We start from the raw sequence: 25,125 nt of genomic DNA on the forward strand, positions 1-25,125 counted from the left end.
GCCCGCTATTCGCTGGAGCAAGAAAAAAAAATGGTTTGACCTCAGCAATATATCTGATCTGGAGATGCAGTGCGGGCACCTGGAGACCGTCTCCTATATCTCCCCTAAAATGCGTGTTGCAAAAGGCTAAACCCGGGACGCACGGGTTTTCTTTAAATTAGATCACTGGTCAGTATTAGAAAACAAGTTTTTAGCCTGCAGCCACCTTCCCTGTATGTGCATCCGACTTAAAACGTCACTCTCGGGATCCGTGGGTTAAAATGAAAGTTTCAACCACTCATCTCTAAAAGATTTAGAGAAGTCCAAACTGGGGGAAAGGAAGAGGGATCTGGCACTCTCAGGGTACCTGATCTCTTGCTAATCGGATAGGTGTCCGTTTGAGCCCTGGGCTCCTAAAACATTGATGAAGAAATGTGAGTGGAGGTATCAGTTAGTCTTACATAATCATATACAGTTACCATCTCAGAATATTCTGGTTAATCAGTTGGTGTCTCCAAAAACATAACACAAAAGTAACTAGCAGAAAACCCCTGCAACTTTGTTTGGGGTTCCTTCCAGATAGTGTCACACACCCCATAACCATTCTCCTATACCAGAGAGCACCTGGATGATTAATTCAAGTATATTGTCTTTAAATGAAAGATTTTCTATTACAGTTGCAAGAAAGTTTGTGAACCCCTTTGGAGTTACCTGGATTTCTGCATTAATCACCCACAAAAATGTGGTCTGATCTTCAAGTCACAATAATAGAGAAACACAATCTGCTTAAACTAATGACACAATTGTACTTATCAATATTAAACAGTTAAAACATTCACAGTCCAGGCTGGAAAACGTATGTGAACCCTTGTATTTAGTAACTGGTAGAACCTCCTTTAGCAGCTATAACCTTTAAACATGCAGCTGTTGTAGCTGTAGCTGCCGATAAGACTTACACAACAGTTAGGAGGAATTCTAGACCATTCCTCCTTACAAATCAATTTCAGTTCATTGATATTTTTAGGATTCCTTGAGTAAACAGCTCTCTTCAGCTCATGCCACAACAATTCAATTGGATTGAGGTCTGGACTCAGATTTGGCCATTCTAGAACACAAATTTCCTTCTGTTGAAGCCAGAAACTTCAGAAATGCTTTTGTTGCCTTTTCCAGCTTTATGCATCTCTACAATTCTTCTAAGGTCCTCTGATATTCCTTTTGATAAGGAAAAGGTTCACATAAACACTCCTCTTTCTTGAGAAGAGCAGACTCTGTCAGAACACAACCTTTGTGTGCCTTTTTTATAGGGCAGGGCACCTCCAGCCCACACCTCCAATCTCATCTCATTGATTGGAACACCTGACTGCAATTAGCTTTTGGAGAAGTCATTAGCCTAGAGGTTCACATACATTTTCCAACCTGGACTGTGAATGTTTAAACGATGTGTTCAATACTGACAAGAAGAAGTACAATTGTTTGAGTGTCATTAGTTTAAGCAGATTGTGTTTGTCTATTATTGTGACTTAGTTGAAGATCAGACCACATTTGTATGAGTAATTAATGCAGAAATCCAGGTAACTCCAAAGGGTCCATAAACTTTTCCTTGCAACTGTACGAGACATAGTAACCCTAATCCAGGCCCTCCGGGATTCAGATTTATATGAGCAGAAATCCAAAGGGTTCACAAACGTTTTCTTGCAAGTGTATGTGTGACAGTTATATGAACAGTTCTATAGTTCACGTACTTGACTTTCAATGTGAAAAGGGAGCTTTTAACAATCGCTGGTTCTATCCCCAGCAGGGTCCTGGCAGACCTGAAACCCTGGAGCCCTGGGTTCGATTCCTGGGGCACTATCTGTGTGGAGTTTGTACGTTCTCCCCGTGTTCGCGGGGGTTTCCTCTTACAGTCAAGTGACATTCTGGGAGGATAATTGTCTTCTGGGAAAGCTGGCCCTGGTGTGTGTGCCCTGTGGTCAGCCTGTGACCAGGGCATATCCTGCCTTGCGCCTGTTGTTTTCCAGAAAAGGGTCCAGCTATCCTGCAACTGCGTATTGGATAGCTCTGCCAGAAAACAGAAGGATACAGAATACCTGGGTATTCAGGTGACTTGATTATTCATCTGATATTTCATAGGTGTGTACCTAAACTTCCGGGATACTTTCTGTTTAATACTTTCTGTATTAAACCGTACAGACTAATGAAGCCCCCCCCCCCCGCAAAAGCCCAGCCTTTTCCCTTTTTTTGCCCCCCAAAATATTTGTCTATTTTCCATCATCTGAGTTTTTGTCTGGGGCCATAGACAACACCTGGAAGCCACCCGAGTCATCTTAAATCTGTTTTCTTCCAAGCCTCGAGGTCTCATTTTGATTTTGGGCAAATATGAGTCTCTGACCTGCTTCAGGCTGTGTCCAAGTTTGATTTGTATTTCAGAAGTGAGTGTCGGAAATCAGATCTGTAAGTGACCGTTTGTCTGTGTTTTAACTCAAGTAAAAAATAAGTCATTAGTAATAAAAGTCTTTTGTAATCAGAAACCGTATCGCCCTTCTTTTAGCCGATGCCTCTGGCAAAAGAAGCCATTTGCCTGGAAAAAGAAGATTCTTGGGCAGGCTGAAGGACAACAGAGGATTTTGAAACCTCCTTGCTGATTCCGGCTCTAATATACCCTAATAAGAACGTAAGAACAACTATAAACAATAGGAGGCCATTTAGTCCATCAAGCTCATTGGTAGTTTGTAGTCAAGTGATCCAATGATCCCATCCAGCTCTTTCTAGACTGGAAGTCACTTCTGGGTAAGTGCTCAAGGAGGAATGAGGAAATGAGGGGCTGGCAGTTTTAAACCGCGTGTGTGCGCTTTGGGCCACCAGGGGGAGCGACAGCAAATCTTTTCAGGAGGCGCAATATTTCTCTGCCCTTGGTTGCAAAAGGCCATGTAAGCGCTGGTGGAAATTAGACCCTTTTAAACGTGTGGCTTTGCATTTGCAGGGATGTAGAGCCAGCATGCCATTTTCACTGATTGAACAGTAAAGCACTTGACCATCCGTTGCAGGATGTGTTTAAAGATCCTTTGCCCAAAACATTTTTTAATAAATTGTCCATTCTAAATTTTCCTATTAAAAAATATAAATAATAAACGGTTATCTTTTTTTTTTTGCTATAAGTAGCTGTAGACAGCTGCAGACAGCATGGTGGCACGGTTGTTAATATTGCTGCCTCACAATGCTCAAGCCCTGGGTTCAATTCTGGACCTAGTGTGCTATCTGCATGGGATTGGTATGTTCTTCTATGTTTCCTCCAGGCAATCTGGTTTCTTCTGACAGTTCAAAAACATACTGGTAGGTTAACTGGCTTCTGGAAAACCCGGCGCTGGTGTGAGTGTGTGTGATAGAATCTTTGTCTACCTTGTGATGAGCTAACATCCTGTCCTCTGGAACCAAACGCCTCGTACAAAAGTGACGCTTCTCCTTATTTCCAGCAGAGCCTCACAGGTATCCGCATTTTCCATTGTTCCACCTTTCCTGTCGATGAAAGGTTCAGTTAAAAACTCGCCTCTAATGTCCCTCCCTAGTTCAAAAAGAAGGACAGTGCCCAGGACTGGAGTTGGGAAGCAATATAATGCATACCTCTTCCATTAATGGAGGCCAGACACAAGTCTACTTCTAAATCTTTTCAGCTCTTGGCTTTAATGTAATCCAGTATGGAGCTCCCACGCTGATGCTCGAAGGCTGTAGGTTGCTCTGGTCTACTGTCTATTGAATTTCTGATACCCAGGTTATCTGTACTTTTAGCTGTGCTGTTCATTTGCACCTCACTGAGTCTTTCATTTACAATGACATCAGCTGTTGCACTCCGTCCCTCCAGAAACAAAACTAATAGCAGTGGGTTAAGATTGCAGGCAAATCTGAAATCTGACATTTTAATTTCAGGACTCCAGTGTGGGCACATTACTGTGCTGACTGTTTTACACAAGGTGTTCCCGTGATCAGGGGGCAGAGGTGAGGCAGCCACTTGTGATTGCTAGCCCTTGATTTGAAGATATGCAGTCATTTTCCATTTTTGTCTGTTGATTTTTTTTTCTCCACCCAACAGGTCGGAGGGAATGAATATCTGTTAATGTCTTGTACTTGCACGTACTTGCACTCTGAAGGACATTGTATCTAGAAGACTTGTTAGAATTAGTAACAATTTATTTTTGTTCAGGTAATAAGTATTTCAGAATGGATGTATAGAGACTGCATTTTTAAGCACTAGACATGTTAAAGTGAATTTTATTATGCAAGATCAATTAGCTTATGAACTTTTTGTCAGAAGGTGGTTTGTCTCGATACTTGCCTGACACATCCCTGCTTGTGGACGACTGGTCTGGTGAATCCCGTTGTGTCACCTGGGTGTCCACACTCTCTTGTGGTTTATGCCCGTCCTCGTCTTTTGGAGTTGTGCCTGCTTGTCTTGCAGTTTTCGCTGTGTGACTCGGACTTTTCCCACTTTTTTTTTTGAGGAAGGTGAAACAACACTTTCTACAATGGAAAGTCCCATTAAGCTCAGTATCTCCTCCCTGTTTCTCCGAATACATTTGAGGAAGTCAATAGTAAAAATTCTGCACATTAAGTATTGTTGTCTTATTCTTTCCTCAGTTATGTTTAGGCCAGGCTCTACAGAAAATAGGCTATGCTAAACCCAGTGTGATTTTGTTTCTTGTTTTAACAAATATTAAAATATTAAATATTAAATCAGCCTCCATTTAATTTCTCCTCTCCTGAGAATTAGGGTACAAGTAATGTTCTAAAAGGACATGCCTTAGCGATACATCTGGTGAGTTATTTTACAGTCCAAAGCAATTAACTGTAAACGTAGTGTGTTAACACACCAGCAGTCTAGTAAAGTGATGGTTCATGCATGGAACTATTTTTCTTCTTCTCCTCAGACCACATAAAACATACTCACTTCCCTTCCCTCACTCCACCACGTCGCCGCTGCGCTGCCTCGTTAATCAATCAACACGGCTGGCAAGGAAAGCGTGATGAAAGGTGCTGTGGCCAGCAGGCCTGCTGTGTGTTTGGGGTTTGCCTCTCCACTGGTCTTCCCAGTCCTGACCGAAGGAGGGGTGACAACTCACTGTCTCCCTACTCAAGGTAGGGCCTGTTTCTGGACAGACAGACGAAGAAGGGTTAGATCAGAGAGCAGGGGCACCTCGAATAACTGCTGTGAACGGCCGTTGAAGTAATTTAATACTTGATAAGTCCTGTACCTGTCTGCAGAGAAAACTGTCCTCCTCACTGATGATAGATCATAAACTAAATTATCCAGATTTGCATTGTACAAAGCCTGTATGAACTAGTGGAATGTAAACATATGTATAAATATATTTCTTTCGTTTTTGTTTTCATGGCTATTTGACTGTGACTGTGAGGTTTGTCTTCTGTTTCATAAAGTAGTGGACATATCATCGCTGTAAGAATCTAATTTTAAATGTACAGTACATAGCTCCAGTGAAGTAATTATTCTCAACACTTACATTACAGGAGTGACTGAATCAGCTGCAGTGAAACTGCCATTGTGTAGCAGTTATATTTATTAGTATTTCTGGTTACAAAAACAAAACAAAACAGAACAATCAGGAATAAATCTGGTTTAATGTGAAATCTGGTTAAATGATCACTCTAGTGTAATAAAGGTGAGACTTCAGTTGCGCAGAAGACATAAATAAAAACATTACTCCCTCATACTTGAGCGTGGACTTGTCTGTAGTGTTGTTCGGAAAACCCGTTACCTCAGTTGAGCTCATGATGTCACGGAAGCCCCCTCATTTTATAAGTCTTCTCACAGCTCTGCAGACAGAGGAAGTGCATTTGATGTTGTGGGATTGTTACACACAGCATGAACATGGCTCTGAGGCTGCTGTCTCTCTGTCTCGCTTTTCTGACTGCAAAGGGTAAGTAGAAACACTTCTTCATTTTTGAAAAGCAATTTCTTGACGTACTGTAGCTAAGTATGATATAAGCAATACTGATTCTATAGAGTAAAACACATGCCACTCGTGGTATTTATTTAATTGTAATAGTTCTGCAGTACCCCTTGTCAAACAGAAAGCAGTGTGAAGTGATTCAGGGTCTGAATCTTAACCAAGGGGTCTTTGGTCCATGTCCCAGAGTGGTTATTACACCTGTATCCTGGATAAGAGCGGCTTTTCTCTACGTTTTCCAGGAGGTCAGCTGTGTAAACAGAAACCAAGATTTTGTTTTGGGGCAACTTGCAATGGACTTTTGCATAAGCTATGTGGATTCTTGTACTCTTGGGACTGTTTACCTGTACAGTATTCACATGATATTCTGAACCTGTGACCACCTCGGACTTGGAACAAGTTCCAACAATATTAACACAATATTGTGTTCCAACAATATTAACACACTTAACTCATATAGAAAATACTATGAGTTCTTTTACAGTACAAGGCAGCACTGGTTAATACTTACAATTAGATATTCAAGTGATATTCTGTAAGCTTCGGATTCTCAAGGCAAATACTGTATGTCAGAATGGTAATGGTTTTTGTCCGCTGAGACATTTTCACACTTGTTGTTCCCAGTACACAATCATGCAATGGAACCAGTAATTCCCCACACTGGACAACTGTGTCCTGTGTTTCAGGGTCGATTGGGCCAGTACAGACACAAAAACGAACTGTGGTCTGAAACAGAAAAGTACATTCTCTCCTGTGTTTGTGGTTCAGTACAATAGGATTGATAAAGATTAACCCACATCCTGAACAGAAGATTTCACAGTATTGATAACAGCGATTTCCTTAACCAAACTCAGAGCAGTTATAGTAAAGTAGAGCTTGGCATATATCTACGTATACTGTGTTAATTCAAAAAACCTTCCATCAGTGTAATGGCCCTAATGTATCCATAACAACATAACAAAAATAATAATGATAATGTATGACTAAACAATTGTCAAAATGTGCAATCTGTTACAGAATCCGAGAAAAAAGTACAGGACTTTTTTCCCCATTGATTATTACATTTTGTGGGTAAAGACACTTGCTAGCTGAAGAGACAGAGAAGCCATGAAAGGTGATAGTACTACAGAACGTGATACAGTATTTGGCTACAGGCTGGCTTTGAATAGTAAGGAGTGACTCACTTTGTCTATTGACTCTTCTGACTCAGTCTGAGGCTTGACCACTGTCCGGAAGGGGTGTCGTGATCTCCCTAGGCCCTCGGTAGGCATTAAACAGCACATCTGGGATCTCTGCACTGATTAGATAGACAGATGCCTTGTTTGGATTACGTAAGCTTTTCATTTTGAATTATTTGTCAGATTAAACTATTAACTTTCAAGTAAACATGTGAAATATACAGTATACAGCGGAAAGCAAATTCTACTGTATTCTACCGCAGCTGCTTGAATTTGGCTTTTCCAACGTGCAAAACTCATTATAAATGGTCTGAAATCCATCCAGCTACATGGTGTCGGCTTTGATTCTTGCCACCTAGTTGCTGACATTAAAAATTAGTACTTTGGCAAGTAACAAAGACCGTGGAACGCAGAAGTAATTTCTGCATTGTGAGTCAGACAAGAGTGGCAATTTCAGGACGTTAGTGTGGTCTGAGACGGAGAGGGGGTGCAGAAACGCCTTTGACCTTTCCACTGCAAACTTTCCCCAGCCCACCAGCAAAAGGTGCGAATTAGCCCCCTTATCCCTTAAGCCCACCACACCATTTACAAGAAAAAAGAAAAGCCCTTATAATTAGTGGCTGCACAAGGCGGTGGAAGCATTGTTTCTCACATTATTTCTGCACGTGACTTTTCTAGCTCGTAGTGCCACCACATGGCATCCTGCTGTGAAGACAGCCGCTCGAGCCAAACCAGCAAAGCTGAAAGTCCCCATCCCCCCGTCCCCACACTCGCGGGTGTGATGCGTGTAGCTGTAGCCCACAGGGCTGCGGACGGTCAGCTCTCCGCCGCGCTCGTTTTCCAACACTGGGCCCAGATTCTGAACCAGCTGAGTGGGAGACACTTGGCCTAAATCACACACTGCTACTGCCTCCACTGACCCACTGGCAACTGCCTTCTCGAAGAAGGCTTCACCTTTTAGAGATGTTTTCCCAATGGTGCTTCTTTATGTTACCTTTTTTACATTACACATGACATTTATTCTGGCAGGAGCAGCCTATTTACAGTATATATTGACATTAATCGTCTACTCCATGTTCACAGTACAATATGCTAATATTTATTATACTGCACGCGGATGCACTGGGACCGTTGATTTGCAGTGGCAGTATATAGGATCTGATTTTATAGAAAGCTTTGGACTAATCTGAAGCTTGGATTAAGAGGAAGTTTAATCTATCTTCATTAGAGCGTTCTCCAAGAACATTTTGCTGGTTTTGAGTTATTTTTTTTTTCAATGCCTATGTCTCCCATCATGTTAGAAGATAATGAAATCCTGGCCCAGGATTGGGCTGAGCCACATCTTAATAAATCATTGTTTTTAAAAGGCCGAGCCATCTTCTCCTCTGCCCAGAGATTGAACAGAACCTCCTTCCTTTTTCCCAGGGAGCTCCATGGTGGCGGAGAATGTGACAGTGATGGAGGGGGAGACTCTCGTGTTGAATTGCACTGTTGATTCTGGAGACAGGTCACACCTGGAGTGGAAGAACCCACATGGCTTTGTGGTGTTTTTTAACAATATGAAAGGTGAGTGGGTAACAGCTCTGTCTCTCCACTATAAAGGTTAATAGCTAATTGTCCAGTTGACACCTTCATTTACAGAAAACGTCATCAAATGCCCCCACACGAATGTTGCCCACTGTTGCGGCAGCAGACGTTCTTTTATCTACTGTACCTACGCGCTTCCTGTGCATGGTGGGAAACCAGACAGGGCTCTGTGTCAGCTATGGTTTGACTACCCTAGACTCTCAGCCCTGACACTCTTATTCTGAATCAGTCAACTTTCCACTTCGACCAGTCTCTGTGGAACCTTTTCAGCGTGGCCCCCTCTGCGGTATCTGAAAGCAAGAACAGTCCTGTGCAGGGGGTTCCTGTCCACACACCCCTTCAGTTAAGGCAATGGCGAAAAGAAAGCCCAGAAATGACCTCTTTGAGACGCTGAGTCCAGTACCTGCAAATGCAAATAAGAAGAAAACGAATCCAGCTGCTCTTTATGAAAATCAAAGACCCCAGAGAGTGCATTTTATTTAAAGAAAATATGGTCAGTTGGATCTTTTTGGGAAAAAGCACACACACACGCTGTCAATTACAGAGGTGGGCTTCTGGGCTTTCATGCATTGAATCTTACTTCTGTACACAAAGGATGGTGGCCGTCTGGAACAAGTTACCCTGCCATGTTGTGGAATCTGATGTGTTGGCTACTTTCAAGAACTGGCTGGATGAGATCATGGGATCAATTAGTGGCTCACCATCAAATCAGCCAGACGGGCCTGAAGGCCTGCTCTCCTTTGTTATCTTCTTGTGCAGGGCGATTCAGTCGAGGCTTAGGTTCCAGTGGATTGATATGATCATTCATGGACGCCGAAGGTGTCAGTCGCCTGTAGAATATAATTAGATATAATTTCTGGCCATGAAAACATTTTTATTTTGCCTTGGCAGGCCTTAGGTTACTCAGAACAGGCACAAAACTAGAAAGATTTAAGCAGAATTCCCGATCTCTCATAGGCAAAGCTGTCTAGGATCAAATATTTGCAAGGTAGAAAGGACATCATTAATTCAATATTCACAATATGTCAGTGGTGTGTACTTTAAAATGACTGCTGTTGATTTTTTCTTTTCAGATTAGTAATGTAAGTGCATATGTTCACTCTTGTTTTGTAGCTCTCAGAGATAAACGCTACAAAATTGCCACCTGGTCACCCTCAGAGTTTACCGTAACTCTGTCGAATGTCACCACAGGAGATGGAGGCCTGTACAAGTGTCTACACTACATTCATCCTGTCACAACCAAGGCAGTCAATGTCACGGTTATAGGTAATTAACTGATTTGTCTGTTTGCTCATTAAAATGCTTCTCCCCATGACTAGTTGGAGTAGAAAAGGGAACTACTTCTAAATTATTTGCACTGCCTCACATTTTCTCTCTTTTTTAACATTGCTTTTTTAAACACTTTTAAATCTACATATTCTTAGAAATCATTTTTATATTAACAAAAACATGAGCACTAAGACTCACTTCTTGGCATCAGAACTGTTTTCTTCTCCAATTGTGAGGAATCAAGCCACAGTATATTTTCTGGTTTGTAAATCAGACACCACTCTGATGCTAAAAGTTTCAAAATCTTTCCTGGTAATCATATAGTTAATTTCTGGAAATATTTTTGCTTTGAAAAAAAAAAAGGATTTTGATGGATCTTGCACTAATTTGTCTTTCTCAATAACCCCCCCAAGGTCGCCCAGCACTGGAAATGAGAGAAGATAAAGGCAGAAAGATAATAAAGTGCACTGCAGAAGCAAGCTATTCTCCTTACAGAATATCATGGCTGATTGAGGGTGGATTAGAACTGGACAGTAAGCACTGTGTGATTCTCCTCCTTTCTGACCTGGGACGTTCTAACTTTCCCGTTATGCTTAAGGGATTTTCACCAGGACGAGAACCATATGATTTCTGGAAAATAAGAAAAGTTGTTTTCCTTGAAAACTCAGAAGTCTCAATCTGACTTGTGATAAAAATAATAACAATTCTTGGACACTTCTCACACTCATGGAAAATGGCTAAGGTCACAAAATGCAGAAATGAGGCAGTGAAATACCAAATGCTGTAAATTCCCCTGGAATTGGAATCCAATTCTCTCCAAAATTAAATGAAGTGAAAGTTTTGTATTTCCCCTCTGTTCAGCTTCTGTTCATGGTGTTTGTAGTTCTTGTCTGTGGTAAAAAATAATTAAACAATTAAAGTTTTGTAAAAGGAATCATGAAATTTCAAACTGACGCATCTTATTTCTGGCATGAAATGTCTTATTTAAGAATAGCATACAGCAGTTTTTGTATTAGTGTAGATTATGATATAAAATTATTCCACATGTACGTAGATCTGTGGGCTTGAACTAACCGATGGCTTGTTTGTGTTTCCCTCTTTGATTTAGCATACTCCCAGGATCACTGTGACGAAAAGACCGCAAAATGCACTTCAATGGGCACCTTGGTGATCAGATCTCAGAAGAGCAGAGTGACAGTGGAATGTATCGTTCGGCACGAAGCTCTGAATAATGCACAGCCATATCTGAAGGCCTCCCTCACTGTGGAGAAGAGCTGTAAGTATTCCTGTTGGTTGCTCAGAATTTCTTACATTTTCTCATACACATATTTATCTCTGTACTAGGGGACGGCCCAGCAAAAGCTGTTACATGCATTTTCTTCGCTAGTTATAAACCTGCGTTATTTCAGGCAAAGTAAACCCACAAGAAAACAAGAGTTTATAGCTCCTGATTTCACAGTGTGTGTTGGCCATGGAATTAGAGAGTGGCAGCGGACACCAGGTCAGGCGATTTGGAAAGGTTAGTCAAGGTAACCGTGCAAAACCTGATACTGGGATGAACTGTGTTCTCTGTTGCTGTGTTCTCTGATACTCCCACAGCGTTTCCTTATCTACTTCAGCTACTTCACCTGCTGGTAGAAAGACCAAAAACACAAAGAAATGAATGGACTTTTTTTTGTAGGACACTGTATCTTGTGGCATGTAGTTTCTAGAGGTGTTTATTCAAACTTGTTCCTGTTGTTCAAAGTTGTTCCAAAGCTGAGAAAGCACCAGTGGTTCCAATAAATTCATTATGTTCGCCATCCAGTGGGCGGTGAGTTGCAGAGGGAAGGAAAGAGGGCCTAGGGATTGCGGTTAGTGTATGGGGATGACGTAGCTGCCTTGTGTGGGCCTTATTTGGACTGTGTTTTCCCTCCAGCCAGTCTAAAATTTCGTAATGACAACAGTCTGGTGACAGCCACGGGCACTTCATCTGTCAAGGGAAAAAAAAAAAGTTGTACCTCGTGATTTCTAATAGAAGGGACTTCTGATGAGTTGTAGTCAGTGTCATGTGTGAAATGTCAAAATTGCAAGGGGAGAATTTTGATGGCACTTTCACTTTAGTTTATTGTGCATTTTAAACTGAGGCCAGCTCCTCTGATGCAAGTGGCCTGCTGTTTGCGTATCGTTCTGCCAGGTTTCCTCACCTCAAGGCAGCACACCTCCTTAACAACTGTACACCACTGCTTCCATTAGCTTCATCTAAACTTACAGTATATTCTACGTGTAGATGAGGCTTTTGTACACGAAAACCAAATAAAACATTTTTTCAACTGTGTCTGAGAGTGTTCCTATTAGCTGCATGAGTAGCCTAAGCAAAAAGCGCTTAATGTACTGGTACTTTGCTTTGTTTTAGAAGCAAAACACTACAAACTCTTGTGAAAATTTGGATAAGGTGGTCCAGAGTAGTTTACTGTGCCTCTCTATGTTCTCGATGTTTTGAATTCTTTAATACGCACTAATATTGCGTTCCTGTACAGTAAATATGTTTTCACATGTGTATGCATTTTTTTAGATGACAAAGGACTACTTTCAACATCAACAGTCGGCTATTCCACTAGCACAGAAGCAACTGCAGCGACGCTGTCAGAGACAGCCACAGTCTTATCTTCCAGCACAGAAAGTAAGTTTCAAGTAGACAAATACTGCTTCATTTGGGTGTTGAACATTACTGTCAAGATTGTACTATTGTTTCATTGTTATAAGTATCGGAACGTGGCAATCTGATCTGACTGTGGTCTGTTTGGTCTGCGCATATGCCAGGCCACACCACACTCGTTGTCTTGCTGTCATTTTAGAATTAGGAGTCCTCATCCATCAACAAAGCAGACAATATAATGTCTTGGGTGTTACTTACATCCAGACAGACAGAAAGATGTATAAAATCGGAAAAAAAAAACCATCTTTGAGGAGTGAATTAGATGGCGGGGTGAATAAAGTTACATTTATTGGGTTAAGCAAGCTTTTTTGCACCGGGGGATAAAGGGCATCTGAAGCAAGTCTTACATATTTTGTGTTTTATTCAGCTGAAGAAAAGGGCCTCAGCTCGACATCAACTGAAGAGTACAGTATGGGCTCCTCGCCGCCGTCTGCGCTCACACAGGAAACGACAACCCGACTTCCTGAAACTGCAAGTGAGTACCAAAATTAAACAATGAACCAGCTCTGCAAGCTAAAAAGAAGTTGCAAGCTGCATTTAAGAACAGATTCGATATCTGCGCCAGAACTCAAGCCCGTTTCTTTTTTTAAATTCAGTATATTATTGTGTGGACAGCATAAGTAACAATAAATGCAGCCTCTGAAAGAAACAATAGATATTCAACTCTCATTTACATGCTCTTTCTATAGACATTTATAGAATTGTTCTTGTACCTTAGCACAAAGAGTGTTACTTCTGTTAAAGTATTGTGTACATTTCTGAGGTGCACCTTTTCGACAATTTACACAAATGTGGATTACCAAAAAAGCATACAAACATCTAATATTGAACCTGTTCTTTAAATCTTTTAGTTAAACGCACCCTATTATAATTAAAATCTGGCTTTCGACCTACTCAATACAGAGCCTTAAGCCCTGATTGCCTCCTACGTGAATATATGTGTCATATTGACACCTAGTGGCAAAAGTGTACATCTCCAACGCAAGACGACGAATCAAACGTAGGTAGGTTCAGCACTCAGGAAATGAATGAGTCAGCATCCGCAACAGGACTGTTTGCTTAGCAGTTTGTTCCGTATTGTACATCCACAACCGCCTCCTGAAACACAATCTCTCCATCTCGCAATCGTGAAATTAGCTGCAACCACGTTCCAGTGATTGCTTATTCATTCTTGTCTCTCTGTTCGCAAGGGGAAAAAAAACATGTACTGTATTTAATAAGTATGAACTGTTTTTTAAAAAGATATCCCATTTCACAAGGAAGAATTTTCTTGTCTTCAAACTAAAGCTAAAGGACACATCCACTCTGCCTCTGATTCACATCATGAATAACTATTCATTACAAGATCAGACAATTGCCTATAGATTAAAATTCCAAGGATAATAATTTGGTGATATTAATAATAATATTAAAGTATTATTCTGATTCATCTGGTGTATCCCAGAATCCCATCTAGTTCAAAGACCAATTATACATTTCACTCTGAGTTACATATTAAAGGAGTCAATCATTTGTTCATTTGTAAATATTATGAAATGACTCACAAACTGGACAACATTTTTATTCCAGAAAATTGCCTTTTTGGCCAATGTCTGTAACGGGATTTTGCCCGAGTGTACAGTACTCTTTTATTAGACAGAAAGAGCAGTGTTTTAAATATTTCAATACTTCATTGCAGTGCTGTCCAGTCCTGTAACTGGAGGTCTGATGTCTCTGAAGGTTTTCTAGGTTTTATTTTAAAGTTGCAGCACCTGAAGATCTCATTTGTACCTGGTTAAATATGTCACAACAAGTTTATTTAGGTTGTTTACTGCTGAGTTGTAATGAAAACATGCTATGCAGGTCTGTGCTATGTTTGATTACACTAAAGAAACAAAAATAAGTTAATAAATATTTTTTATCTTTTTTCAGCAACAGCATTGTCTACTGATTTTACCAGCACATCAAACCATCAAACACCTGAGACAGACATTCATGAAATAACAAGAAACTACACCTATACTGCAGCCACAAGTAAGTTACCAGAGCCATCTAGCCAAACAAGTCATTTTTTAAATTAAAATGCAATAGTCATAATTTTCACCTTTAGAAATTGTGCCTAGAAGCAGTAAATGGATATTCCAAGATCAACAGGGGCAGAGTTATAGGGGAACGGTATTTTCCTAATTATATGCTAAGGGTATTTGATATAAAGCTGGCCTCTAACAAGATGGCCGACCGGACTTTCAAAATGGAGGGCCAAGAAAACGGTCTACCTCTCATCAAGACAACCCGAAACACCTGCGCTCCTCGGCAGGCTATATAAGTCGCACCCCGAGAACCCGATACTGTGTAAGTCATCTCTGTGAAAGCGTGGAGAGCGTTAGGAGAAAGACGGGGGGAGAAAAGTAACCTTTTCGTTTTTGATCCCGGGTTGTCCTACGGATTTGTTTTATTGTTTTAGTCACACGACTTGTTTATGCTGCTGGTTGTAGGAGTTGCTGGTCGGAGCAGACTCTGGCAAAGAGGATTAGGAATTGCAGCTCGTTCCTGAAAAAGACTTGGCTTATCCCACACTAAGAGAAATCAAAAGCTGTGGTTATTTCTCGGAGCTACACTGAGTGATTATCATTACCTCTCGCCAGCCCCTAGTTGCATTACAATATTCATAAGCCTGTTTTTTCTTACGTTCACGATCTTTCTCGAAGCGAAAACCTTTTCTGGCTGTAGGGTAAGAAAAGGCTGAAGCATTAAACTGGAAGTCTTGGGTGGTATTTAGACTGCCGCTGAATGGTAAAATGATTTATAACGAATGCTTTGTGTAACAGTCGTGTGATCTACAAGCTCATTCTATATCGTTTTAACTCCCTTTTCACAAAGACAGCAGACTGCCTAAATCTGCGCTTTTTAGTGTTCTATTAAAACTCTAAAATCCTCTTTTCAGATGAAACCTACACATCCTCGGTACCTGCAGCAACAGAACTAGCAGAAGGAAATGCCACCACCAACTCCAGTGTGGAAGGTAGGAAAAGCCATTATTTCTTGCTTTTTTTGTGACTTTTGTCTAATTAACCATGCATGCAATTGTACCAATGCTCCTGGTCCATCCAGGAAGTCTGTGGGGATTATGGGGCTGTGATTTTAATTACCCTTCTTCCCTTCCTACACTCCCTGCACACATGGTGAAAAGTTGCCTTCATCTTTAAGTACTCCTAATGTCAATTAATGGGTCTGAAATGCTCTTCCCAGCACATCAAGAATGTCACCTCCCTTAACTGTTTATTATAACTTGGTTAATCCTAATAACATGGTTGCATCTGATTTTAAAATGATCTAGCTTTCTGGTGGTTTAGGATTTTTTGAACATCTCGGTTGAACATACGGCAGTCAGAGTGGGACATTTTAGATTTAGTTGCAAACTTTGTGTAAAACATTTCCCTAAAGTCAGCTGTAAGGAAATGGTGATTGGCACAGTTACTGCAATGGGGTTTTATTCTGAAATGGGGAAACCAGCTTTTAGGCTGGAAACAAGTAAAAAAATAAGTAGGCAGGAGAGATGCACTACCCTGCTCATCACTGGGTGTAAGGCACAAACAGCTTCACCATATTTCCCACTTTTTGTTGTTTAAACTGACTTTAGATCTTTAACAGCTGCTCCCATTTTTGTGAGCTGTCCTCAGTTCTTGCTTTGTGGTTTAGCTTCCTGTATTTTAAGTGAAACTTTGGTATTAAGGTCTATTCACATGTAATGATGCAAAGCAAAAGTACTTAGTTGAAAGCTTTATAGAAGTTAACCATTGAGATGTGACCATGCCGCTTAATTTACTCTTATTCTGGTTCCATCGTTTGGTTGTGCTTGGACATGCACTTACTGTGTTCTACCGGTCGAAGACCATCGCGCGATGCAGGATGGTGTTTCAAGGAGACAGCTGCTGTAGTGCGCCGTTTACTCAAGCACCAGTGTGATCCATGGCATGATAAAACTGCAGGGATTCAAGAGGGGGGGGGGGGGGGATATGATCAAACCACAGATGCAGTGCACAACTAGTATGACCTCAGACTTTCATTATGAAAAAGTCAACTCCTTTGAAATGTTAATTTTAATAACGTGCCCTGGTGGCATAATACACTTCCAAACAGGGAAATGCCTTAAAAATGAAGACTTCAACTTGAGCGATTAACTATTAACCTCAGTAGTATGAGGCGCTCTGTCCTCCAGGAGTGCCCATGTGGGGATCTGAGGGAGTGTAACTGAACGCGTCCAGTGCCTCTGGTCGCGGAGGAAGACCGCTCTGCAGTGAATAACTCCCTGACTCTGTGCTTCCTTCCAGCGGAAGGCCACGACGGTGCGAGACGGAGCAAGAACGGCACCATGCTCATCGTCCTGGTCACAGTCCTGATCGCCTGCCTGCTGGTCGTCGTCCTCTTCTTCGTGACGAAGCTGAAGAAAGCTCATTCGCAGTGGAAGAAAGGTGAGGGGCAACTCCGTTGTGGCACCATCCATTCCAACGGGGGATCTCGTACAGAGGTGGAATGCCTTGGCAGGAAATGCATCTTTCAAAGTAATGCATTTCAGTAACTTAAGGGCAACACCACTGACATCTCAGGTGGACCTCATCAACATGCTAGCTGACCAACTGTAGTCAATCTGTTGGGGAAAAGCCAGCTGACTGTGCTCATTCATGGGTGATGCTATTGTTCACCTCTTTGTTGCTGTTCCCTTTCATAAACAGAAAATGAAGACTGGGATCAGTCCCTGGAGAGCAACAAATCGAAATCGAGCAATGACGACAAAGGGCAAGAAAGGAAAAATGGTCAAGGTAATGCCTCATGACGGGTCTATGCTCTGATTTGGGGAGAATGATTGAAGGCAAAAACTCATAATGCTTTTTAAAACCTATTAAGAACATGAGCTTTTTTTATTGGCCATCTGCAATTTCTTGTATTGGGGAATTTCCTTTCATGCAAGTACCATAGTTTAATTTGCAGTCTCATCTTCAGGGAACCCTCAAATTCCTTTCCCCCTCCCCCCAAAAAAGGAATAAAACTCATCCTTCTGTACTTAAAATCTTAAATATTATGGGTATATACACTATACCCATGTATCTTATGGGTTTACATTAGTATGCAGACAAGGAAATTAAATCTATGCCTCTTTTTTTTTTTTTTTTTTACAGTTCCTTACAATACCACCTTCATGAAGTACACTGTTGAGGTGCACACGGAAATGGAGAAAGACACAGAACAGGCAGCACCCCAGATTCTGGAAACCCCAAAACCGCCAGAGGAACCGGCGCCCGCTGCCGGCTTGGACACCGTAAGGGAGACCGCAGTGTAGGACTGTGGGACGTGTCCTCCTGTACGCTGACTGCACCGAGCACTTTGCACTGGGCCAGATACTGTGAAGAGGCAGGAGTGGCTTCCTGGAACTGAGGGAACGGTTCAGTGCCTGGAGCCCCTTCTTAACGAAACGGCTGCTATTGCAAATTAGTTTAAGGGATTGGGGATCAGTTGTCCTGGCCCGCTGTTCACTAATCCTCCCTTAACATTGTATTGGTCTTCTTGATAATAGGACCAAGTCTGTATGGACCATTTTGTAAATGGTTTTGTCAATTTGTAAATGGTGTTTTATATGCAATATTTATTGTGTTCTTTATGTAAAGAATAAATTCATATTTTTCTATCTGGTTTGCCAATTGTTCTTAAATTATCATTTCCTGGAAGCCTTATTTTGATATTGAAAGTAACATAAGCCCCTAGAACTATAATCAGTGGTTTAAGTCTCCTGGGGGGGGGGAAGGTGCCCTGTTAATGATTGTTTAATAGGTATTGCTCTATTTCTGTGCTGTGACTTTTTTTTTAAATAATCCTAAATTTATCAACCGCAATCTTTTAGCAGCAGCAAAGCTGAAATCGTTTGAAAACTATTTTCCTGATCATGAAAGGTCAGGAGTTCAAAGTTCATCACCCAGCTGTGGTGGGGGATTCCTGATGCATGTGCCAGCAAGAGATTAGGCTTCAAGGACTAGCTAATGCTGACCAGAAACATGACTGTACATAACTGCTGGACGGGCCTAGAAAGGGCTGTTTGCTTTGAACATCCTACATGTGCATAACATGCAGTTGAAAATGGTTTAAGAGTGCCTATGGATGACAATCTAGCGCCTGCAGCAGCACAGGAATGCGGTTTTGAGAAACTGCAGTGCTTTGCCAAAAAGCAGCCCCTGTACATCGCCTCCTCCCTATGAATTTTTACGATTCACGATGCTCTCCCGAAGTGTATTTCTGGATTTGTAAGGCTTCACGTTTCCCTTTAAAGGCGCCCCTTTCGTTAAAACCATTACCGGCCCCGTGTTATGCTTCTTGTAAAGGAAACGCAGACGGTTAGTATTGTTCCGAGACGGCAGTGCATTTCTCATTGGGCTTTTTCTGCCTTGGGGGAAAAACCAGTTATCCAAAGTTTAACTGCATCTCGAATGTACTAGACTTCACGAAGCGAAAGTGAAGCTTTCGTGGTTAAATGAAACCGGGAAGGGTTAAGACGGATAAGTGGGTTTGTTACTAAGAGTTTAGACGGGAGAAATTACCACAGTTAATTTGGGGGGGGGGGCGATTTAATTCAAATTCAAGAAAAACGACCAAGAGAAAAACAACCGAGCTGCGGTACAACAACTAATCTTATTCTTTAACGCGTCTGGACAACTTCAGGATCTGTTGTATCGGCTACATTAGCTTCGTGCAGTTGAGGGACACTGGAAACGAGACTTGCGCAGAGGGGGCTCCCCTGTGTTCTGTGCAGCGCTTACGGCCAGGAAACCGGAAACGAGACATCTCTGAGTCTCCAGCCCGGACACGCCGCGGCATGACTGAACGCAACGACACAAATACCTGTTGATTATACACTGTTGGCTCATGTACTGGCAGAGCACTCGCTCGCTGCCTGAGTCTGGGGGGGGGGGGGGTGTGGAAGAAAAAAAAAAGAAGCTGGAAGAAGAAATAATTTTGGCTAGCCATACCTTGCAGCACATTGTTGGGACACATTGCCGGTGTCGTAAAGTAAAAAATAGTGTCAAAGACATCCTCTTCTCCCGCCCCTCTTACTCCCTCTGCATCATTGAACAATATTATTAGAACCGCCCAAACTTGGTTACACAACCTCCCGGCACGCCAGGGATTGGCTGCTAACCGCCCCCCCCGCATTAATTTCTCGCAAACCGGCCTGTCGACTCCCTCTGCTGTTGCCCAGGCGGCCATCTGCTCGCCCTTCCTCCCCGGAAGGAGGAGGGCGGGGGAGGCGGGGCAACCGCCGCGCCGAGCGGTGACTGGTGGACGCCGCCTATCAGTCACCGCTAACCGCGTCGTGCGATTGGCTGGGCGGTTGGCGTGCCCTTCTAGAAGGTTCCACAGGCTCCCTTCCCGCTGGTTATAAGGCTCGGAGGGGCTAGTCGGCGGCCGCTTACTCAATTCAACGGATCATCAGCACCTGCGACCGGTAAGAACACACGGGCGGCCTAACCGAAAACGGTTTTTCGAAAATATAGAATAAGGCATTTCTAGAATGTGCGATTTTCCCAGCCTTGTGAAACTGCCGGGGTTATGCGTTTAGAACCGGGAGCTTTTTGAGCGGCGTGGGGAGAGAACCGTGTCTTTCAGTTTCCGACTCGTACGAGCGATCGCCGAGTAGCCAAAGATTTAAAAAAGAAAGACATTTCGCGCTGTTTTATCGCTTGTCACTTCTGCGGATTCGCTGAAGGTCCCGTAAAAGAGCCTTTCCGAAATAGACGAGTGAACAAGCCGTCCGGTTAAAAACGAAGGACGCTGGCTCGTCAGTAAAGAGGAAGCCGGAGTAGAGGCGCTTGCTCGCTCGTGTTGGACGAGCCGGGTGTTGCTCCCAGCGCCGGGAATTGATGATGATCTCTCCTGGGAAGAGTGAAGCAGGAGGCGGCTCTTGGAAACCTCTCCTGTGCCGTCAAGACAAATGCCGGCTTTAAGAATAGGGAGATAGGGGGGGAACGGCAAAATGTCTTAGAGTCTGTAATAAAACAAAACGTGGGTTAGCTGCGTGGGAAGCCGCGGTCGGAGCGCCTGTCGAGGGCCGTGCCGGGGTGGCCCCGGTCGGGGGGTGTAGCGAAGCGGGCGATGAGGCCGCTCTCGCCGGGGAGCGGCGGAGCGGGAGGCGGAAGCGCAACCTCAGGCAGGGCACGTGCTCCCCGGCGGAGAAGCTTCCAGAAGGTGACGTGACGCATCGAGCCGTGACGCAACCCGCTGCCCGTCCAGAGTCCCGGGTGGGGCGGGGTCTCCCCTCTGCGTGCGGGCGCCGAGGCCCCGGAGGCTTGACTGGGCGGCCCTTGCAGTAGGGGAGGATCCCCCTGGTTTTTCCCAGCGCATGTGGAGACGCCATGTTCCTCCCACGTGTTCGGGTTGGAAGCTGTTGAGCAGGGCAGAGGCGGGTCTGCTCACCGTGTCCTCCGTGAAGCAAGATCGCGGCTTTGTAAAGGCGGAAGTCAAAAGAGATGCTTGTCCTTTCCTGAGTGTTATATTTTTTTTTTTTAGGCATCATGTCTAAGGGACCAGCAGTTGGAATCGATCTGGGCACAACCTACTCCTGTGTAGGTGTCTTCCAACATGGCAAAGTGGAGATCATTGCCAATGACCAGGGCAACAGGACCACACCCAGTTATGTTGCCTTCACCGACTCCGAGAGGCTGATCGGTGATGCAGCAAAGAACCAGGTTGCAATGAACCCCACGAACACTGTATTTGGTAAGCAAAGCACATTTCCTGTTGTATGTTGAAGACCAGTTATTTTGCCCTTTTTGCTTTATTGGAGTCAAGTGGTAGTAAACTAATGGTGCAAGTCACTGGCCTGCCTTGTGTGGTTTCATTAGTTAATAGAAAGTTTAAGTGTTCTACGCCAGGTCTGCTGCTTATGCTTAAAGTGTTTGTTTCAGATGCCAAGAGACTGATTGGTCGCAGGTTTGATGATGCGGTTGTACAGTCGGACATGAAGCACTGGCCGTTCACTGTGATCAACGACTCCACCCGTCCCAAGGTCCAAGTGGAGTACAAGGGAGAGACCAAATCCTTCTACCCCGAGGAAGTCTCTTCCATGGTGCTGACCAAAATGAAGGAAATTGCAGAAGCTTATCTTGGGAAGGTAAGTTTAGTGTGACTTCACAAGGGAATGGGGTGGTACATATTTGAAGTTCTTTCAATTTTCCTATAAATATTGCTCAGGAGAATAGTTGTATAACAGGTTTTCTAAATTGAATTTTAGTTATCATGTCTGTTTAGTTACTCTAAAACTGTTTAATGGCTGTTCTTGCATAATCTTACCAAACTTTATTTTGTATGCAGACTGTCACCAATGCTGTCGTCACTGTGCCAGCGTACTTCAACGACTCTCAGCGCCAGGCTACAAAAGATGCTGGCACCATTTCTGGGCTTAATGTGCTCCGGATCATTAATGAGCCAACTGCTGCTGCTATTGCCTATGGCTTGGACAAGAAGGTATTTGCATAACCCTGCTGTGTGCATTTAAACACAGTGGTGCTTTTAATTATAATAATGATATGTAAAGTAGGTAATTTTGACCTGTGTTTTAAGAATTCTAAAATATTTAACCTATGCCCACATTGAGTGTGTTCGCTGTGATGAAGTCTATTCCTAAGCCATTCGTAGTTTCCACCAGAGGTTGAGAGACCAAAGATGGCCCAAGTACCTTCCTTGGATGTCTGAGCGAACACTGATCTGAAAATCCCGTCTTGAAATGCTGCCGTTGAACTGCGCGTATAAAGTCTTCTGGTTTTTCTTAGGTTGGTGCAGAGAGAAATGTCCTCATCTTCGATCTTGGTGGAGGCACCTTCGACGTCTCTATCCTGACCATTGAGGACGGGATCTTTGAAGTGAAGTCTACTGCCGGAGACACCCATCTGGGTGGAGAAGACTTCGACAACCGCATGGTCAACCATTTCATCGCCGAGTTCAAGCGCAAGTACAAGAAGGACATCAGCGACAACAAGAGAGCTGTCCGGCGTCTCCGCACCGCCTGTGAAAGAGCCAAGCGCACCCTGTCTTCCAGCACCCAGGCCAGTATCGAGATCGACTCCCTCTACGAGGGCATCGACTTCTACACCTCCATCACCCGGGCCCGTTTTGAGGAGCTGAATGCCGACCTGTTCCGTGGCACCCTGGACCCGGTGGAGAAGTCCCTCCGCGACGCCAAGCTGGACAAGGCCCAGATCCACGACATCGTGCTGGTGGGCGGCTCCACCCGCATCCCTAAGATCCAGAAGCTGCTGCAGGACTTCTTCAACGGCAAGGAGCTCAACAAGAGCATCAACCCTGACGAGGCTGTTGCTTATGGCGCAGGTAATAAAAATAGAAACCCAACTAGTGTTTGTAAGTGTAGCTCCTTGGTCGGGTTGTTTAAACTTTACATGACGCACTTTCAGTTTGGGTTTTCGGTTGTCATCCATCGCAAATGGATCTCGCTGTGATGAAGTCTATTCCTAAGCCATTCGTAGTTTCCACCAGAGGTTGAGAGACCAAAGATGGCCCAAGTACCTTCCTTGGATGTCTGAGCGAGTGCAGAGTAATGCATCGGCCTCTCTGGTGAAAGCTTGCCTGGTTAATAACCTACTTTGTGTCCTCCTGTACAGCTGTCCAGGCTGCCATCCTGTCTGGGGACAAGTCTGAGAACGTGCAGGACCTGTTGCTGCTGGACGTCACCCCTCTGTCCCTGGGTATCGAGACTGCTGGTGGGGTCATGACTGTCCTGATCAAGCGCAACACTACCATCCCCACCAAGCAGACGCAGACCTTCACCACCTATTCTGACAACCAGCCAGGTGTGCTCATCCAGGTAAGGATACTGCAGCTTATGGGAGCCCTGTCATTGTTCCATTGTTCGCTGTGATGAAGTCTATTCCTAAGCCATTCGTAGTTTCCACCAGAGGTTGAGAGACCAAAGATGGCCCAAGTACCTTCCTTGGATGTCTGAGCGAACCCTCTTTAAAATTACTTGGAGCCACCTATGAGCTCCCCCTCCCTATATATTTCCTGGAGTCTACCTTGTTTAGATTGGTTTTTGACTGAATGTAGTTACATTGCTACTGGATGTCTTGACAGGTATATGAAGGTGAGAGAGCGATGACCAAGGACAACAACTTGCTGGGCAAGTTTGAACTGACTGGCATCCCTCCAGCTCCCCGTGGTGTTCCTCAGATCGAGGTCACTTTTGACATCGATGCTAACGGCATCATGAACGTCTCTGCGGTCGACAAGAGCACTGGCAAGGAGAACAAGATCACCATCACCAACGACAAAGGTACGCTTGGTTCAGTAGCCTGCAGCTCAGTGTGAGGCTGTCTGTGATGAAAGCAGTCTGGCTTCATGGGCTGTTTTTCTGGATGCAGGTCGTCTGAGCAAGGAGGATATTGAGCGCATGGTGCAGGAAGCCGAGAAGTACAAGGCTGAGGATGATGTGCAGCGCGACAAGGTCTCATCCAAGAACGCCCTGGAGTCCTATGCCTTCAACATGAAGTCCACCGTTGAGGATGAGAAGCTGAAGGGCAAGATCAGCGATGAGGACAAGCAGAAGATCCTGGAGAAGTGCAATGAAGTCATCAGCTGGTTGGACAAGAACCAGGTAACTGTTCTGCCTCCTCAGTTGAACCTTTGCTCACTGTGTAGTGCATGTAGATGCTAAAAAATAAATGGGAGCAGTTATTGCCCCCATGTTTACTGAATTGGTTAGCACTTCATTACTTTTGCAGGTCTTTGTAAGAACAGTGTGGAGGTCATAGTAGCTCAGAATGGCGTCTGGTTTCTGATATGTCAATTTTCCTTTCGTGTTCAGACGGCCGAGAAGGAGGAGTACGAGCACCAGCAGAAGGAGCTGGAGAAGGTGTGCAACCCCATCATCACCAAGCTGTACCAGAGCGCCGGAGGCATGCCAGGGGGGATGCCCGAGGGAATGCCTGGCGGTTTCCCAGGAGCGGGGGCAGCTTCCGGAGGAGGATCATCTGGACCCACCATTGAGGAAGTGGATTAAGCCACTCCACTGTCCGTTTTCCACTACCTCTTTATTTTGACAAGAGCAGGATACTTGAGCTGTCTGTGGTACAGGTGTCTTTATAAACGTACATGTGGGAGCTTGGCGGTCCAGATGTTTTCTGGTGGTAGAGCACTTAATTGTTTTTTAAAGATGTCATGTGCCACAGTATTCACAAAAGGACAAATAAGACATGGGCATTTTTGTATCGGTACTGAAATTACTGTATACAATGTGTTTGTTCGACACTAAGTTTACCTTAAGTACTGTACCTGAGCAGTCCATTTTATATGTTGATGGGTAATGGCTGATGTTGCATTTGCACCCCCACTGTTTCAATGCCTTGAAAGTAAATTGCCTGTTTCAGAAATAAAGAGTATATATTGAAGTCTTTTTCTCATGTTTGCTTCACATTAACTGTTG

General features: G+C 43.6%; 2 protein-coding genes, 1 long non-coding RNA gene and 3 other non-coding genes across 6 annotated transcripts; 5 read left to right on the forward strand and 1 right to left on the reverse strand.

Moving 5' to 3' along the window:
- Positions 1–5,771: 5,771 nt before the first annotated feature.
- crtam (cytotoxic and regulatory T cell molecule) lies at positions 5,772–18,330 on the forward strand. Its single transcript, XM_088619773.1, has 12 exons — positions 5,772–5,906; positions 8,540–8,680; positions 9,815–9,967; positions 10,384–10,503; positions 11,079–11,246; positions 12,525–12,632; positions 13,036–13,143; positions 14,580–14,681; positions 15,592–15,669; positions 16,979–17,119; positions 17,381–17,467; positions 17,825–18,330. The coding sequence occupies exons 1-12, from the start codon at positions 5,852–5,854 to the stop codon at positions 17,983–17,985; spliced, it is 1,422 nt and encodes a 473-aa protein (XP_088475899.1). The 5' UTR covers positions 5,772–5,851; the 3' UTR covers positions 17,986–18,330.
- Positions 12,927–19,917, reverse strand: LOC148641017 (uncharacterized). The gene is made up of 3 exons (XR_015930327.1): positions 19,664–19,917; positions 16,520–16,630; positions 12,927–13,137 (listed from the first exon to the last, which is right to left on the reverse strand). It is a non-coding gene; the product is annotated as an uncharacterized LOC148641017 (long non-coding RNA).
- Positions 19,918–19,993: 76 nt separating this feature from the next.
- Positions 19,994–25,090, forward strand: hspa8 (heat shock protein 8). The gene is made up of 9 exons (XM_088619771.1): positions 19,994–20,139; positions 21,201–21,410; positions 21,599–21,804; positions 22,005–22,157; positions 22,463–23,018; positions 23,309–23,511; positions 23,778–23,976; positions 24,065–24,297; positions 24,508–25,090. Exons 2-9 carry the CDS (start codon positions 21,206–21,208, stop codon positions 24,700–24,702), a joined length of 1,950 nt encoding a protein of 649 aa, XP_088475897.1. The 5' UTR covers positions 19,994–20,139; positions 21,201–21,205; the 3' UTR covers positions 24,703–25,090.
- Positions 22,293–22,389, forward strand: LOC148641019 (small nucleolar RNA SNORD14). Its single transcript, XR_015930499.1, has one exon. It is a non-coding gene; the product is annotated as a small nucleolar RNA SNORD14 (small nucleolar RNA).
- Positions 23,138–23,234, forward strand: LOC148641020 (small nucleolar RNA SNORD14). The gene has a single exon (XR_015930500.1). It is a non-coding gene; the product is annotated as a small nucleolar RNA SNORD14 (small nucleolar RNA).
- On the forward strand, positions 23,557–23,653 carry LOC148641021 (small nucleolar RNA SNORD14). The gene has a single exon (XR_015930489.1). It is a non-coding gene; the product is annotated as a small nucleolar RNA SNORD14 (small nucleolar RNA).
- Positions 25,091–25,125: the final 35 nt, after the last annotated feature.

Source organism: Lepisosteus platostomus, chromosome 25 (genome assembly GCF_059453375.1).
Source record: "Lepisosteus platostomus isolate fLepPlt1 chromosome 25, fLepPlt1.hap1, whole genome shotgun sequence".
Lineage (NCBI taxonomy): Eukaryota > Metazoa > Chordata > Actinopteri > Semionotiformes > Lepisosteidae > Lepisosteus > Lepisosteus platostomus.

Coding starts and splice junctions, on each gene's coding strand:
- hspa8 (XM_088619771.1), top strand. CDS start 21,206: ATGTCTAAGGGACCAGCAGTTGGAATCGATCTGGGCACAACCTACTCC. Junction 21,805..22,004: donor CAGAAGCTTATCTTGGGAAG/GTAAGTTTAGTG, acceptor TTTTGTATGCAG/ACTGTCACCAATGCTGTCGT. Junction 23,019..23,308: donor GGCTGTTGCTTATGGCGCAG/GTAATAAAAATA, acceptor CCTCCTGTACAG/CTGTCCAGGCTGCCATCCTG.
- crtam (XM_088619773.1), top strand. CDS start 5,852: ATGAACATGGCTCTGAGGCTGCTGTCTCTCTGTCTCGCTTTTCTGACT. Junction 9,968..10,383: donor AGTCAATGTCACGGTTATAG/GTAATTAACTGA, acceptor AACCCCCCCAAG/GTCGCCCAGCACTGGAAATG. Junction 13,144..14,579: donor CCGACTTCCTGAAACTGCAA/GTGAGTACCAAA, acceptor ATCTTTTTTCAG/CAACAGCATTGTCTACTGAT.